We start from the raw sequence: 17,217 nt of genomic DNA on the forward strand, positions 1-17,217 counted from the left end.
GCCTAGAGCATATGGCTTGGTGACCGTATGGAGAGGAGAGTATGCTGCTGGGATGCATAGTATGTCTCCTACAAAAGGTGCCTTCTCCAAGGTCTGGAAATATAACCAACCTACCAGATGTATAGAAACAAAAACAGCAAATTAGGCAAAATGCAGCAACAGGAACAAGTTCCAAATGCAAGAACAAAATAAGATCCCAGAAGAAGAATTAAGTGGAGATAGGCAATCTACCCAATAAAGAGTTCAAGGTATTGATTATAAAGATAATCGAAGAATTTGGGAGATGAATGGATCAATAGTATGAGAAGTTAGAAATTTTAAACAAAGAGAAAATATAAAGATGAAGACCAAGCAGAGGTGAAGATTACAATAACTGAGATAAAAAATACACTATAAGGGAGACTTCCCTGGTAACCCAGGGGACACAGGTCTAATCCCTGGTCCGGGAACTAAAATCCCACATGCCAGGGGCAACTACGCCCTTGTGCCATGATTGCTGAAGCCCATGCATTCCAGAGTCTGCACTCTGCAACTTCTGGGTGCATGCTGCAGCTACTGAAGCCCTCCTGCTCTGGAGCCCATGGTCTGCAACAAGAGAAACCATCACAATGAGAAGCCCACACAACCTAATTAGAGAGTACCTCCCACTCACTGCAACTAGAGAAAGCCTGTGCACCACAACAAAGACCCAGCAGCCAAAAATACATTTAAAAAATATACGAGAAAGAATAAACTGTAATTTAAATGATATAGAGGAACAGATTAGTGAGCTGGAAGACAGAATAGTGGAAGTCATTGAAGCTGAATAGAGAAGAAAAAATGAGGACTGTGTAAGAGAACTTTGAGACAATATCAGGTATATTAACATTCTCATTGTAGGGGTCCTGGAAGGAGAAGAGAGAGAGAAAATGGCAGAGAGCATATTTGAAGACATAAGAGTGGAAAACTTCCCTAACCTGGGAATAGAAACACATCCATGTCCAGGAACCACAAAAAATTCCAAACAGTATCAATTCGAAAGGCCCACACCAAGTCACATTGTAACTAAAGTGGCAAAAATTAAAGATAAATAAAGAATATTAAAAGCAAGAAGGGAAAAAGGAATGAGTTACCTATAAAAGAACTCCCATAAGGCCCAGCTGACTTTTCAGTAAAAACTCTGTAGGTCAGAAGGGAGTGGCATGATATATTTAAAACTATGAGAGAGGAAAACCTACAACCAAGAGTACTCTACCTGGCAAGGGTTTCATTCATATTTGGAGAAATCAAAAATTTTGCAGACAAGTAGAACCTAAAAGAGTTCAGCACCACAAAATGATCTTTACAAAAATGTTCAAAAGGTTTTTCTAAGTGGAAAAGAAATGATCATAACTAGAAACATGAAAATTATGAAAAGAAAAAGCTCTCTGGAAAGACAAATATACAGTAAGGGTAGTAAGTCAATGACATACAAAGCAAGTGGAAATGTTAAAACACAAAAGTAGTAAAAAATCATCCATATCCACTATCAGTAGTTAAGGGAAAAACATGTGGAAAGTAAGCAATAAGCTACTAGACAACCAATATATCAGTGAAGAAATCAAAGAAGAAATAAAAAATATCTGTAGACAAGTGAAAATGAAAACACAATGATCCAAAATTAATGGGATATAGCAAAAGTAGTTCCAAGAAGGAAGTTTATAGTGACTTATGCTTTACTTCAGGAAAGAAGAAAAATATCAAAGAAACAAACTAACCTTACACCTAAAGGAACTAGAAAAAGAACAAACAAAACCCAAATTTGGCAGAAGGAGAGAAGTCATAAAGATCAGAGCTGAAATAAATGAAATAGAGACTAACAAAAATAGAGAAGATCGGTGGAACTAAGAGCTGGCTCTTGGAAAAGATAAACAAAATTGATAAACTTTTAACTAGACTCATCAAAAAAAAAAAAGAAGAGAGAGGGCCTAAGTCAGTAAAACCAGAAATGAAAAAGAATTTACAGCTGACAGCACAGAAATACAGAGGGTCATAAGAGATTGCTATACACCAATAAAATGGGCAACCTAGAAAAAATAGACATTGGAAATACATAATCTCCCAACCAAATCAGGAAGAAAGTACAAACAGACTAATTAACAGTAACAAAATTGAATCAGTAGTAAAAGTTCAAGACCAGATGGCTTCATAGTTGAATTCTACCAAACATTAATACCTGTCCTTCTGAAACTACTCGAAAAAATTTCGGAGAAAGGAACACTTCTGAACTTATTCTGTGAGGTCAGCATCACCCTGATACCAAAACCAGACAAAAAAAAAATCGCAAAAAAAAAAATTGCAGCAGTTACCTGTATGAACATAGATGTGTAAAAATTCTCAACAAAACATAAGCTAACTGAAACCAACAATACATTAAAGGATCATACACAATGATCAAGTGGAATTTATCCTAGTGATGCAAGGATTTTTCAGTGCTCGCAAATCAATCAACGTGATACATCACATTAACAAATTGAAGAATAAAGCCATGTGGTCATCTCAGTAGATGTTGAAAATGCTTTTGATAAAGTTCAACATCCAATTATGATAAAACAATCTCAAGAAAGTGGGCATAGAGGAAACATACCTCAATATAGTAAAGGCCATTTATGATAAACATACAGCTGTTAATAACATCATGTTCAATGGTGGAAAGCTGAGTGCATTTCCTCTAAGATGAGTAACAAGGATGTTTGTTTACTCTCATCACTTCTATTCAACATAGTTTTGAAAGTCCACAGAAATCAGAGAAGGAAAAGAAAGAAAAGGAATCCAAATTGGAAAGGAAGAAGTAAAACTGTCACTGTTTGCAAATGACATGATACTGTACATAGAAAATCCTAAAAATGCCACCAGAAGACTAATACAGCACATCAATGAATTTGGTAAAGCTGCAGGTTGCAAAATTAACATACATCTATTTGTTGCATCTCTATACAGCAACAAACTATCTGAAAGAGAAAAGAATCCCATTTACAGTCACATCAAAAAGAATAAAATACCTAGGAAGAAACCTACCTAAGACCTGTACTAAGAAAACTTTTAACATACTGGTGTGAGAAATTGAATATAACACAAACAGATGAAAAGATACTCCTTGTTCATGGATTGGAAGAATAAATATTGTTAAAATGATCATACTACCCCAAGCAGTCTGTAGTTCAATACAATCCCTATCAAAATACCAATGGCATTTTTTCCCTCAGAACTAGAACATTTAACTTTAAAATTTGTATGCAAGCACAAAGGACCTTGAATAGCCAAAACAATCTTGAGAAAGAGGAACAGATCCAGAGGTATTATGCTCCCTGACTTCAGCTTGTACTACAAAGCTACAGTAATCAAAACCAAATGGTACTGGCACAAAAACAGACATAGATCAATGAAACAGAAGGGAGAGCCCAGAAATAAACCCACACATTTATGGTCAATTAGTCTATGACAGAAGAGATAAGAATGTGCAATGGGGAAAAACTGTCTCTTCAGTAAGTGGTGCTGGGAAGACTGGGTAGCTGCATGTAAATAAATTGAACTGGACTGCTTTATCACAAGAAAGTAAATTCAAAGTGGTTTAAAAACCTAAATGTAAGAACAGAAACCATAAAGCTCATATAAGAAAACATAGGCATAACACTATATGACATAAATGATGGAAATATTTTTTTGGATCTGTCTCCTAAGATAAAGAGAAATGAAAGCAAAAATAAACAAATAGACTTCAAAGCTTTTACATGGCCAAGGAAAACCATTGCCAAAATGAAGACAATCTACTGAGTGGGAAGAATATTTGTAAATCATATGACTGACTGGGAGTTGGTCACTGTTGTGATCTATCTCTCTATCTTACCTTTATCTTTTCATCTGTTGATGGGTCAGTAGAATATTACTCAGCCGTAAAAAGATGAAATCTTGCCATTTGCAATAATGTGGATGGACCTGGAGGGTATTATGCTTGGTGAAATAAGTCTGAGAAAGACAAATACTGTATATTATCACTTACATATGGAATGATCTAAAAAATGAAACAAAAAATGAATATGACAAAACAGAAAAGACAGATATAGAGAACAAATTAGTGGTTACCAGTAGGTAGAGGAAAGGAAGGAGGGGCAAAATAGGGGCAAGGGATTAAGAAGTACAAACTACCATGTATAAAATAAATAACCCGCAAGGATATATTGTACACCACAGGCAATATAGCCAACATTTTATAATAACTTTAAATAACTATTAATATAAAAATACTGAATCATGAACTTGTATACCTGAGATTAATATAATATAATATTATGAATCAACTGTACCTCAAAAAAAAAGTCTATATTGCAAATCTATGTTTTCCACAAACATTGTTGAAATGTACTTTAAAAGTTTAGGATGTATGTTAGGCTGTGCCCATTGTTTTCTTACTATTTTTAATGTTAAGGTAATTTGTTCATTTTATTTCAAGTTTCTGGATTAAATGACATTGAGGATATCAGTTATTGCTTCTTCTGCCTTCTGAACAATATGTTTGTCAGATAGGAAATAGCTTAGTAGATATTCTGTTCTTTGAGTTAGATTTCTATCAGAAGATGTCAGGATAATTGAAACCCCTCTTTCTTCATTACAGTGTATTTTGGTACAAGTTTTGTAATTTTTTTTGGAAAGTATCATCCATGTTTCTTTTCTGGATAGATCAGCTGTAGTATGCTACTGTATAGTATAAGAAGATTTTCTTTTTGGTTCCTCAGTTTTATCAATTACTATACTATTAAGTTCATGAGTTTCTATATAGGAGTAACTTCTGGAACAATCAGTGAATTTGGCTTCGAAAATTTGGGGATTTGGGACTTACCATGATTTGTGAACTTGAGCAAGTCACTTAAGCTTTGTGGAGCTCAGTTTTTCCATGTATAAATTAGGGATAATAATATTACTCATTATCATTTAGGATTACAAAACAGATTGTTGTTGTTTGGTTGCTAAGTTGTCTCTGACTGTTTGTGACCCCATGGACTGCAGCACGCCAGGCCTCCCTGTCCTTCACTACCTCTCAGAGTTTGCTCAAACTCACGTCCATTGAGTCGGTGATGCCATCCAACCATCTCATCCTCTGCCGCCTGCTTCTCCCTTTGTCTTCAATCTTTCCCAGCATTGCGTCTTTTTGAGTGAGTCAGCTCTTCACATCAGGTGGCCAAAATATTAGAACGTTAGCTTCAGCATCAGTGAATGATTATTCCAATGAATATTCAGGACTGATTTCCTTTAGGATTGACTGGTTTGATCTCCTTGCTGTCCAAGGGACACTCAAAAGTCTTTTCCAGCACCACAGTTTGAAACATCAATTCTTCGGTGCTCAGCCTTCTTTATAATACAACTCTCACATCCATACATGACTACTAGAAAAACCATAGCTTTGACCATACAGAGCTTGGTCAGCAAAGTGATGTCTCTGCTTTTTAATATTCTATCTAGGTTTGTCATATCTTTTCTTCAAAGGAGAAAACATCTTTTAATTTCATGGCTGCAGTTACCATCTGCAGTGATTTTGGAGCCCAAGAAATAAAATCTGCCACTATTTCCATTTTTTTCTCCATTTGCGATGAAGTGATGGGAGAAGATGGCATAATCTTAGTTTTTCGAATGTTGAGTTTTAAGCCAGCTTTTTCACTCTCCTCTTTCACCTTCATCAAGAGGCTCTTTAGTTCCTCTTTGCTTTCTGCCATAAGGGTGGTGTCATATACACATCTGAGGTTATTGATATTTTTCCCGGCAATCTTGATTCCAGCTTGTGCTTCATCCAGCCTGGCATTTTGCATGATATACTCTGCATATAAGTTAAATAAGCAGGATGGCAATATACAGCCTTGACATACCTTTGCCAATTTTGAATCATTCCATTGTTCCATGTCTGGTTTCAACTGTTGTTTCTTGACCTGCATACAGGTTTCTCAGGAGGCAAGTAAAGTGGTCACAACAAGAGAAGTCACTGCAATGAAAAGCAATGAGAAGCCTGTGCACCACAACAAAACAGATTAGGATTTCAAAAAATAGCTTACTGTTAATGGTTTGGGCTTCCCTGGTGGCTCAGATGGTAAAGAATCTGCATGCAGTGCAGGGGACCCGGGTTGGGAAAATCCCCTGGAGAAGGGCATGACAACCCACTCCAGTATTCTTGCCTGGAGAATCTCCATGGACAAAGGAGCCTGGAGGGCTACACTCCATGGGATCACAAAGGGTTGGACACAACTGAGCGACTAAGCACACATTAATGGTTTAAACAAATAGTGCCTTTATGTTACATAACAAGAAAGAAAAGATAGGCTTTTGAGCACAAATATGATAGCTCAATAATGACATTAGGGGCATAAGCTCTTCTCATCTTCCTGTTCACCATCTTTAGTGTGTAAGACTTTTGCCTTTGTGCTTTTTGAGTCATTGCCACCAAATGGCTATTATAACTTTGGGCCTTTTGTTATATTTCAGGCATAAAGAATAGAAAAGATTAAAACACTCAAGGAAAAAACTTTTTTCTTAGTGAGGTTCTCTCTTTTAATTTGGCCAGGGAACCCCTTAGGGATATATGCCTGCAGTGCATTGGCCAGAAGTATGATACATGGCTACTCATGACTTTCAAGGAAAGCTGGGGAATTGTATATTTTGGCTTTTCAGTCTCTATAATAGAGGAAGGCAAAGGTGAATATACTGTGTTTAGGATATAGGTCAGCCAGTTAACAATGTTTGCTTTCATCAGTGGTTCAAAGAATTTAATGATGCACTGTATTTAAAAAATTTAAATTGTAATTTAAATAAATGGTGTTTATTTATTATTTAAATAAATGGTATTTATTATTCCTATTACCTTCGATTAATGATCTTCTTGTAAACTAGAGTGTATTCTTGATTTTATTCTAATTTTGTATTCAAGGCTCAGAATATCTTTGAGATTAGTTACTTACTTGATTGTTAAATGAGTTCATCTTGTTGCCTACATCGTAGAAATTAGTATAAATATGTTTATGTATAAATATTGCATTATTTCCAACCAGCTTCTGTGTTTTTATTTAAAGTGAGCGAGCACTAGTCTCACATTTGGGTAATCTTTGTGAACCATACATCCTAATGCTCAATTGTCATGGGTTTGTTTTTATATCTGAGCTTTTCTTTTAGGACTCTTTTGATATTTTTGAAAACCTTTTGCACAGAATGATGGCCCACCATTCATGTCTCCTGCCTTGTTTTCTCTTAGGTGTCAATGATATCGCTTAAAGAGCCAAATCTTTCCTATTGGTACTATTGACATGAGCAGTAGTTGTTCTTTTCCAAAGCCATTGGTGTCAACAGTTGTTTTTTGTTTTGTTTTTTTTTTTAGCATTTTCTCCCTAAAACTCTTCCATTTGTTATGTAAAACTTGAAAGTTTCTAGAGTTGCCTTTCAGATTGCTACATGACAATGACCTTCATAGTCACTAGTATTCAGGAAAGATTGTATTATTTTTCCCCATGGTAAAAGTGGAGAAGGCAATGGCACCCCACTCCAGTACTCTTGCCTGGAAAATCCCATGGACGGAGGAGTCTGGTAGGCTGCAGCCCATGGGGTCGCTAAGGGTCGGACACGACTGAGCGACTCCACTTTCATTTTTCCCTTTCATGCACTGGAGAAGGAAATGGCAACCCACTCCAGTATTCTTGCCTGGAGAATCCCAGGGACAGCGGAGCCTGGTGGGCTGCCGTTTATGGGGTCGCACAGAGTCGGACACGACTGAAGCGACTTAGCAGCAGCAGCAGCAGCAGCAGCAGCAGGGTAAAAGATGTTAAGAAAAGGCCCTAGTCTCAAATAATGAAGTCACTCTTCATAAAATTAAAAAAAAAATGCCCCAGAAGGTAAATAATTCCTGGAGGTGAGCTGAGAAGGGGAACAAAGGAGTGAGAATCTTAAATGAGGTCAGAGAAAACTAAGAAACAGAAATCTCCAAAGATTTTGGAAATGACCAGAGAAATTTTTAGGATGCATTGTTAAGTGGGAGACGCTTAAGGTTTATTATTTCTGAATCTTTTCATTTTGATGAAAATGCAGTAGTTTACAAATTCTGTCATATTGGGTGAAATAGGACTTTGTGTATATAGTTTCTGTTTTATCTGTTTGTTTTTGCTGCCTGCCTTCCTTCTTTTTTTTTTTAGACATCGTTCGAAGTGATGTTGCCTTGGATAAACAGAAAGGCTGCAAGATTGCCCAGCACCCTGATGTTATGCTGGAGCTCCAACGGGAGAAGGCGGCTCAGATGCATCTGGTTCTTCTAAAGGAGCAATTCTCCAATACTTACAGTAATCTTATATTAACAGGTAAGGGTATTGGGGTCGGCTGGAATCTTAGAGCACTGTAGATTGATGGTCTCCATTGGTTAGCAACTTGATGCTTGGGAGACACTATAGTGGGATTCAGATGATCTGTCTGTCTCTTTCCACGTATCCTTTTTAAAATCATGATGAGTATTCGTATAAAATATTTATTATATTTTGCAGATGTATTTTGACTTGAGGTTATGGGTGGTTTGGCATGTGTGTTCTCAAAAGAAGGACCAATGAAAACCTAATGAAGCCTTGTAAAAATATGACTTTTTAGATGTGTGCCAATAGATTTGAGAGAATTACTAAATTTGGTGTCTAAGAAGCAGCTATTTTCCTCTTTCTGTGTATGCCCTTTCTGTGAACCCAGTGAATATAAAGATGAAATGTAAAAGAGATAATGATCCACAGGCAGAGCTGAGAATGTTCTATTTTTGGGAGAGTTTGAAACTATCTAGGGAATTTGATTTTCTTTTTAAGAGCAAAGAGGCTATGAGACTGAGCCATATTCACTTACATCCTTGGTTCTAGGAGGGAAGTGAGTATGTGTGAAAGTTTAAAGGAGAAACAACTTTTGCAGGGCTGCTGCAAACTTTGCTAGTAAAGAGCATGTGAATTGCATGCCTTTGTCAAACTTTGGAAAAAATTCTAATAGCACACTCTAGTGTGAGAATCATGAAAGACTTGTGGTAAACTAAGAAGAGCAGTCTGAATTACCTCCATTTTCCTACGGGTACGCAAGGCAGATCTGCATTATATTGATTCAGATAAACTTTAATAAATCAAAGTGTATGTTTTTTCTTGTTTATGAGTATTAAAAATAAAAAGATGCAATGTCTGATGGGCAATGAACATCTCACACTTACTTGTGTAAGCTCCAAGTTAGGAAAATTTAAAAATTTTTTACAAACTTGCTGGCATTTCACAGGAATTGCTGAGTGGCAACCAAGTTGTTTTGCTTTTGAAAAAGCACAAGTCTCTATTAACTTTCCATCTTGTAACTGGTGAAAAACCCAACAGCATAAGATGAAAGCCAGATTTAAATGTGACTTTAGAGAGCAGAGAAGAGGATTATGGATTTCATAAGTATAGGCCCTATTTTTTGTTCTTGGATAGGTCATTAAGGAGGGAAAACCTTAAAGTGATTTATGGCTAATAAATCCTAAATTGGTTAGTAAAACTATGTTTAAGTTTAGATGTTTGGAAAGAACATATTTTTCTCCAAATTTCTTTAGTCTACCTCAGATGTACAAATGTACATGTGTATAGTATTTTCCAATTCAGTTATTCTAACATTTTAAAGCATACATTAGAGAGGTCAGATCCTGTGTTCTTTAATGTGGCATAGAAAGAGCTTAGGGTAATTCTAATCCTAAACTGTGCATCCACAGTATGGCTTGAAGGCATGTTATCTTTGAAAACACGAGTGCTCTATTGAGTTCAATGGAATCTTTTCTAATTCTCAGTAACATAATCCCTTTGGATGTTTATTCACAGTTCAAACTGTTGGAATCAACATTGTCAACTTTTACCCTGACAACTTGCTTACTTTCTACTAAACAAACTTACCCTAGAGAAGAGCCTCTTTCCTGCTCTCACTTCTCCCAAGCTGCTTCAAAGAGCCCTCAGGCATTTTCCACATTTTTCACCCAAATGCCTGTGCAGAGGTGGTACCTTGCTGCAGACAGAGCATTTGGTGTGCCCTGGTTTGTTTACATGAAAGTTCGAAAGGTTTTGGTTCCAGGTGTTGGGAAGAGATGGAGTCATTTGGTTTTAGCACCAGTGGTAAAACTATTTTAATATCTTTTAACTAACTCTTTGATTTTACACAGTGTGGTTTTCTAATTGTTATGAAGTTTAATCCTTGATTTCTTGTATAAATTTTGAGAACATGGTCTCCAGACAGCTAAACATAATATTTAAACATAACTAAACTAACTTTTGTAAATATTTCCCTTTTCGGTGATGAATGTATATTGGTAAGGAGGGTGAGGTTGAAGGGGCAGAGACCTCTCAAATGAAGTGACTTTCTTTACCAACATGTTCAGAACACCTACCCTAGGATTTCTGCTTGGTGATGTTTCACTTACTTTGTATAACTGTGGCATAATGTTTGAAATAGCAACAATGAAAGTTTTTGGGAACAGGATGAGGAAACTGGGCCTCCAAAATCTCAGAAACAGATCACTCAACCTCTCTCCCCAACTATTTACAGAATTTCATGTATATGGGTAGCAGTGTATCATAATTGTTTCCTGCTAGTGGTCAGTTATTGGTATAGTCTTTACTTTTAAATTGGACAACTAAGATAACAGTAGAGGAAAAAATTAATAAAGTGATTCAAATGTCAGTATAGTAAGAAATTAATAAAGTGATGGAGATGACAGCTACTTAAAAGCGTACTAAAAATGATGGCTGTTGCTGCTACCTCACAAATAAGCCCTCATTCTTAGGTATTCCATCTTAGTTGATCATACTGTCAGCGTTGAGATGAGAGATATGTCTTCATATTCTGCATTCTAGCTCACAATCTCTCTTAAACAGCCATCCCTCAGATGACAGCAAATGATATTCTAGCTCTGAGGGTCTTCTAAACAACCCTGTGGTCCTAGTGACAACTCAGTTAATAGAAACAAGTAGTCCTCATTATATTTTTTTAAAAATGGATTGTGTTTTTTCCTGATACTAAACATGTCTTAATCTTCATGTGAATAATTTACATGGTATTGGAAATAATGTTAGCCTTACCTAATCTAGAGGGTTTTTGAAGTAAACTCTAAGGTTGTATGAAGGTGATGGAGGAATTCCAGGAGAACTACAGTGATAGAACTGTTCTAAATATGCTGTATTCTTTCACACTAACTCTCCAACACATGCGTATAATCTTGTCCTGTATTATCCTGTAACTTCTTGAATCTGAGAGTGTTAAATATCACTGTGCATGTTGCTCAAGGAGTGATAAATGAAAATGAAAGTTTGGTAGGTGACTTTAAGGAAGAGTAAGAATCATAACTTCTGTACCTTTGTGCTTTCATGATTCTTAATGTGATAATTTTCAGTGTTTGTTGAAGATGTTCTGCTGTATACACAATGAATAAATTCATTCAAAGACTACTTCTTAAGGGTTAATTTGGATGTCTGTTGGGTTTGAATAGGTTCACATATATTATTTGTCTCCCTTCCTTTGGCAAACCCCTCTCTTTTAAGGTATAAATTGAAGTTTTGTGGAAGATGCCTGTACTATAATCAAATGAAAACAGAAAATAAAAAGTTAAAAGCCAGGCTTAAGGGACAATATACTTTCTAGGATTTTGTTTAGAACATAAACTCCCAGAAGACAAGGAATATTATATTTGTGCAAATATGCATATATATGCTGCATTCTGCATGGTGAATAGAACATAGTGAATGATCCTGAAATGAAGTCAACTTTTGAAAAATTGATGTTGTAAAGTCATCTAGTCAACTTTCATTTCCAGGCAGCCTGAAATATGTAGCCCTTATAAATGGATGGCATTACTCAAGATGCTTTCCAAAATTCCTTTTTGAGGACTCTTGTCATGTTATTATCTGGTACTTTAGGTTTTGTACTTCTTCTTTCAGTAATTAGATTTCAAAGTAGACTGGAATTCCTAGGGTTAGCTTTACTCTATTACTGTTAAAAATGAATTGAGCAAAAGAAGCTCATACTTCCCTGCTGTGGTCAATCTTTCTAACTTCAGCCGAGCAAAGGGCTCAAATAAGTGGAATGAAAATTGTTCTTTCAGTTCTCAAAGGACAGGATCCAGATCTGTTTAATTATTTGCATTATATAGTATAGTATTGAGGGCTTCCCAGGTGGTGCTAGTGGTAAAGAACCTACCTGCCAGTGCAGGAGATGCGAAATGTGGGTTCAGTCCCTGGGTTTGGAAGATCCCCTGGAGGAGGACAGAGCAACCCACTTTAGTATTCTTGCCTGGAGAATCCCATGGACAGAGAGGCCTGGCAGGCTAACAATCCATAGAATCTCAGAGTTGGACACGACTGAAGAGTGTGAGCACACATGCAACCATGAATATCTCATAGCTGTTTAATTGATCTTCTATTGCTAGGCATCAGGGGCGTCTCTAATTTTTAATGATTGTACATAATGTTGTGATGAATAGCATTGCATATATATCTTTGTGCAATACCTGTGAGTATGAGTGCTATGTCAAAGGAATGCACATTTAAATTTTTGATGCATTTAGTGAGTTGACTTTCAGAAGGGTCATGCCAGTTTATACAGTGTATGAGATAACTCATCTTGTCTTTGCTCATACTGATTATTTTCCATTCTTTTATCTGTGTTACTGTAATAGACAGTGATTGATATTGCATTGTTTTAAATTACATTTCATTGGTTAACCAGTGAGGTTAGTAATCTTTTTACAGTGGTTGCCATTTTTATTTCTTCTGTCAATTGTACATTTCTTTAGCCTATGTTTTTAACTGAGTTGTTGGTCAATTTATTATTGAATAATAAGGTCATTTTTATATTAGGGATATTAATCTTTTGTTATGTATATTGCCAAAAAATGTATTCTTGGACTTTTAAAATGTATCTTTGTCATATATATGACTAAGTGACTAATGCTTTCTTTCACTTTCATTAAGTATAGTTTAGCTGTTTTTTCATTTTTCCTTTTGTTTTATTTTTTCTCTCTCTCCCTTCCTCTGTGTTTATCCTAACAGGCTAATGGTTTGAGGATTGTCTCTATCCTGCCCTTCATGTTGCTACTCTAGAACTAGTTATTATAATGGTGTTTGGTTCTGCTCTGTAATGATATTGGGGATGTTGTACATCTAGTTCCTGGGCAGCATAACCTGCCTGAGTTTGGGTGTTCCATAATCCCTCTCACTCCTTCCCTCTGCCACTTCATACCAACCATTGCCTCTGACACTAGGCCAGCAGTGCCTCCCCTGCAACCCCTAATTTAGTGAATCTGGCTTTCATCCTCCATCTCTCCCAGGGTGCATTTTTATCTGCATTCTCTCTTACTAGCTAAACTACTGACTGCTATTGTGAGAGTGATGAGGTTGGCAGGTTTGAAACAGGGACTCCTTTAGATATGATAGTCAAGGAAGGCCTCTCTTAGCTGGTACTTTTCAGCCATGTAACAAATCACTATTGTATTCTAAGACCTCGATTGACACAGTGAGTGAGTGAGTGAGTGAAGTCGCTCAGTCGTGTCCAACTCTTTGCAACCCCATGGACTGTAGCCTACATACCAGGCTCCTCCGTCCATGGGATTTTCCAGGCAAGAATACTGGAATGGGTTGCCATTTCCTTCTCCAGAAGATCTTCCTGACCCAGGGATTGAACCCGGGTCTCCCGCATTGTAGGCAGACGCTTTACCGTCTGAGCCACCAGGGAAGTCCTAATTGACACAGTATGGTAAGATAAAACCAATCAGAAACAGTTTTGAACTCTGCTGTTAATTTATGGTAGTTTCATGATAAATCTCCTACCACTCTGAACCTTAGAGTCTTAGTTGTCTGATGTGTATAAGAATTAATAAAATAAAGCATGCATGAGTCACTATGTCCCCTGGAAAATGAAAGTCTGAAAATGTGTCATATGTGGGAAGCATTGTTCAGAATGTTTTGATCAAGCATTTTGAGTTCTTTGAAAGCATGATACTAACTAGATGAATATTAGTTGGTATTAGAATTATCCCTGAATACCTGAAAATGTAGCTCTGAGGATGAGCAGAACATCAATTAGATGGTATTTTACATATTAAAATGAGCCCAGTGCTGTTATCAAAACAGTGAAATGTCTGCATAAAAGTCAGTGGCCATACATAAATGCATAGTCATGAAGTTATGTAGCACATGAATAGAAGTTCCCCTTTTCTTCAAATCTTTTTGGTTTTAAGTACAAATATACATACTCTGTTGCTTGTAAGTCCTTATATGAACTATTACATAAATGAAGATTTTTTTCAAACTCAATTCTTGCTACTATATTCAACAGACATAAATTACATTTCAGTGAATGTGATCAGAAAAAAAAAGGTAACATAGGAGGAAAGGATATATTGCAAAAACTGTTTATTTTTTACATTACAACCATTGTACTGGCAATAGTACAGAGAATCAGTAAAGAATATATGTATTTTTAAAGTGGTCACATTCTACTTCTCTCAGAATTAAACTTGGGAGCATTGATTGATTTCTGTTCCAAGTTGGTGGAATCTTTGTCTTTATGAATCACAGAGTTTTCAGGAGTCTTTGTGTTAGGAGACTTGAGAAGATGATGATTACTTCCTGCTTTTCACCCATATTATGTAAAAGATGATGTTGGAAGGAGTCCTTTGAATTTATTTATACATTAGCTCTCCTGTTTTCTTACTATGAGAAGCAGTTTCTCATAGGTTCCTTCATTTAGGTTGATGGCATCATATCAAAGCATAATTAAATAAAATCAACTTTTTTGGACAGTGAATTACGTGTGGATAGCCCTCTGCAAGTCTGGCTGAATCCAACAGTGAATTTTAGTGTATTTAGGCCAGTGATCTCTAAGGTCCAGGTAGGTGTGGCAAAGGATGTATAGGTACTCCAGGATATGTACGAAGAAATCCATTAAGTCAAGATTTTCTGATTACTAGACAGTTAACTTGTCAGAAGATTATTAATTTTATACATTTTTAAATTCTGAGAATAGGTTGAGAATTTTCCTATTTGAGAGGAACTGACAATGTTCCGTCATCTGTTAGTTTAAGCATATTTAAACATATTGCAGTTCAGTGTGCACAGCCAAGTGGACTTAAAAGGACTTTTGAAAAGACACATAATTAAATATATTTCTATTAATAATAATGGCAGCATGAAAGAACAGCAAGAAAATTGAAAAACTGAGAGTTCACCTTTTAGTAAAAACTTTGTCAGCCACAGAATGCAGTAAACATGATCTGGTAATATGCTGTCCAAAAAAATGCCTGAATTATCAAGAAGACTATTTGAAAATCAAATATGCATGTTATTTTTTGACAATATGTGTTATTGCAAGTTTATATAATGCCAAGAAATTATTATTAATACTATTTTAAGAATAGGAGCAAAAAGGTTTTTGAATCATTGTAAAAAAAACGCAATTAAAAAACATTGCTGATGAATTTGAAATTACTATTTTGATCTATGTTTTATAATGTAACTAAAATATTACTGCAATTGGTGCATAAGTAGTATGTATATGTATCACATATATGTAATTTTATGTTACATATGGATGATTTATGAAAAAAATATTTTACTGGTATGAAATAAAAAAATTTAGGGACCCGAAACCTATGAAGTCCTCTGTTCCTCACAGCAGTATAGGAAAATAGATATGAATGGGAACTCTAGAGTTAAACAGACCTAGGATTTGATCCTGCACTTAGCATGTACTAGTTGTATGAACTTGGGTAAATTACTTAATTTCATTCCCATTTGTAAAATAGAGAAAATAATATCTTACATAGTTTGTGAGGACTGGATTAATTTAATGTTATAAGTGCTTAATACAGAGCCATATGCTCAATGAATGTTAGTTATTTTTGTTGTTATTATTTTAATTATTGTATTATTATTAATAAGGAGATTGTCCTTTTGGGAATCTTCTATAAACAAGCTTATGTCTAAGGTACTGTCACAATGCAAAGTGAGAGAGAACTAAATAGATTCCAAAAGAAGTAAGTCCTTGAGTTTTATGATTATTGTCAGAAGTAAAGTTTTCTGTGCATTTGTTTTGTGTGTGTTGTGGGTGTGTGTATAAGGGTCTAGATTTTGGAGGAAGTAGAGAGTTTATTGTAAAGATTATAAGGGCAAGAGCACAACACACTTGCCCACTTGCCACACTTCTTCCCCAGAGCAGCTCTTTTCTCTGTTAGGGTTCTGAAGAGGAGAAATGCAGCTATTCTATAGTTTCTTTAGTCTTTGGATCATTTCCTTTGAATGTAATGACCTCAGCTGTTGTAGGTTACATGTTCCTTTTCTTTAGTATGAAGAAAAGTTGCAGATTTGCTGGTAAAGCTTCACACATAATCTGGGTAAGTGTGGAAGTAGGATGGGAGTAGGAAGTGATAAATTGTACTATGCAGCAGGAAAAAATAGCATTTTGTTCATTTGAATAGATATTTGACTGTCCTGTGACTTATGTTGTAAAATGTATTGCTGTTACAGTGATTGACAGATGGTGCATTGGGGAGAAGATGTCAGAATTGAGAGATCTGGATTTCTTTTTGCTTTATGTGTATCCTTGGAGCAAGCTTCAGCTTTCTCATTCATAAATTTAGAATCATAGTATCTGCCTTTTGTCAATATTCTTTCAGCCTGTGTCTGAACACCTATCATTAGTTAGAACCGTGCTAACCATGGGATCTGTGGATGATAAGACATGGTTTGATTATTGCCCTCCCTGGAAATATAGTCCAATAAGAAGATAAACAGGCAGACAATTATGGCTCACTGTGGTTAGGTCTATATTAAAAGAATAGGAGTGTAAGTTGATCTAGGAGAATCAGAGGGGACTTTATGAAGGAAATGGTGCTAATGATCTCTAAGTTTCCTACTTTTACTTTAAAATTCTGGTTAGCATGTGCTTCAGAAATTAAGGACTCTTTGGCAAACTGAAAGGGATTGGGACAGGAAGAGTTTTCTTCAAATTTGTTGATAGCCTCTGATGCCTTAAAAAATAATTTAATCCATTTGAGTTTATTTTTGTGTATGATTTTAGAGACTATCTTAATTTTCATTCTTTTACATATGGTTGTCCAGTTTTCCCAGCACCATTTACTGAAGAGACCTGTCTTTTCTTCATTATATCATCTTGCCTCCTTTGTGTTTGATTAATTGACCATAGGTGTGT

At 35.9% G+C, this 17,217-nt stretch overlaps 1 protein-coding gene across 3 annotated transcripts in view; it reads left to right on the plus strand.

Moving 5' to 3' along the window:
- HPSE2 (heparanase 2 (inactive)) overlaps positions 1-17,217 on the plus strand; it is a 658,038-nt gene that overhangs the window by 58,574 nt on the left and 582,247 nt on the right. For 2 of the 3 annotated variants that reach the window (XM_081549219.1, XM_081549229.1), the window contains exon 3: positions 8,181-8,342. The exons of the other annotated variant lie outside the window; for it this stretch is intronic. In XM_081549219.1, coding sequence (XP_081405345.1) covers positions 8,181-8,342 — 162 coding nt within the window. The remainder of the gene's footprint in view (positions 1-8,180; positions 8,343-17,217) is intronic. 3 annotated transcript variants of the gene reach the window in all.

The sequence above is a fragment of the Giraffa tippelskirchi genome, chromosome 2 (assembly GCF_054371585.1).
Source record: "Giraffa tippelskirchi isolate mGirTip1 chromosome 2, T2T-mGirTip1v1.2.pri, whole genome shotgun sequence".
Classification (NCBI taxonomy): Eukaryota; Metazoa; Chordata; class Mammalia; order Artiodactyla; family Giraffidae; genus Giraffa; species Giraffa tippelskirchi.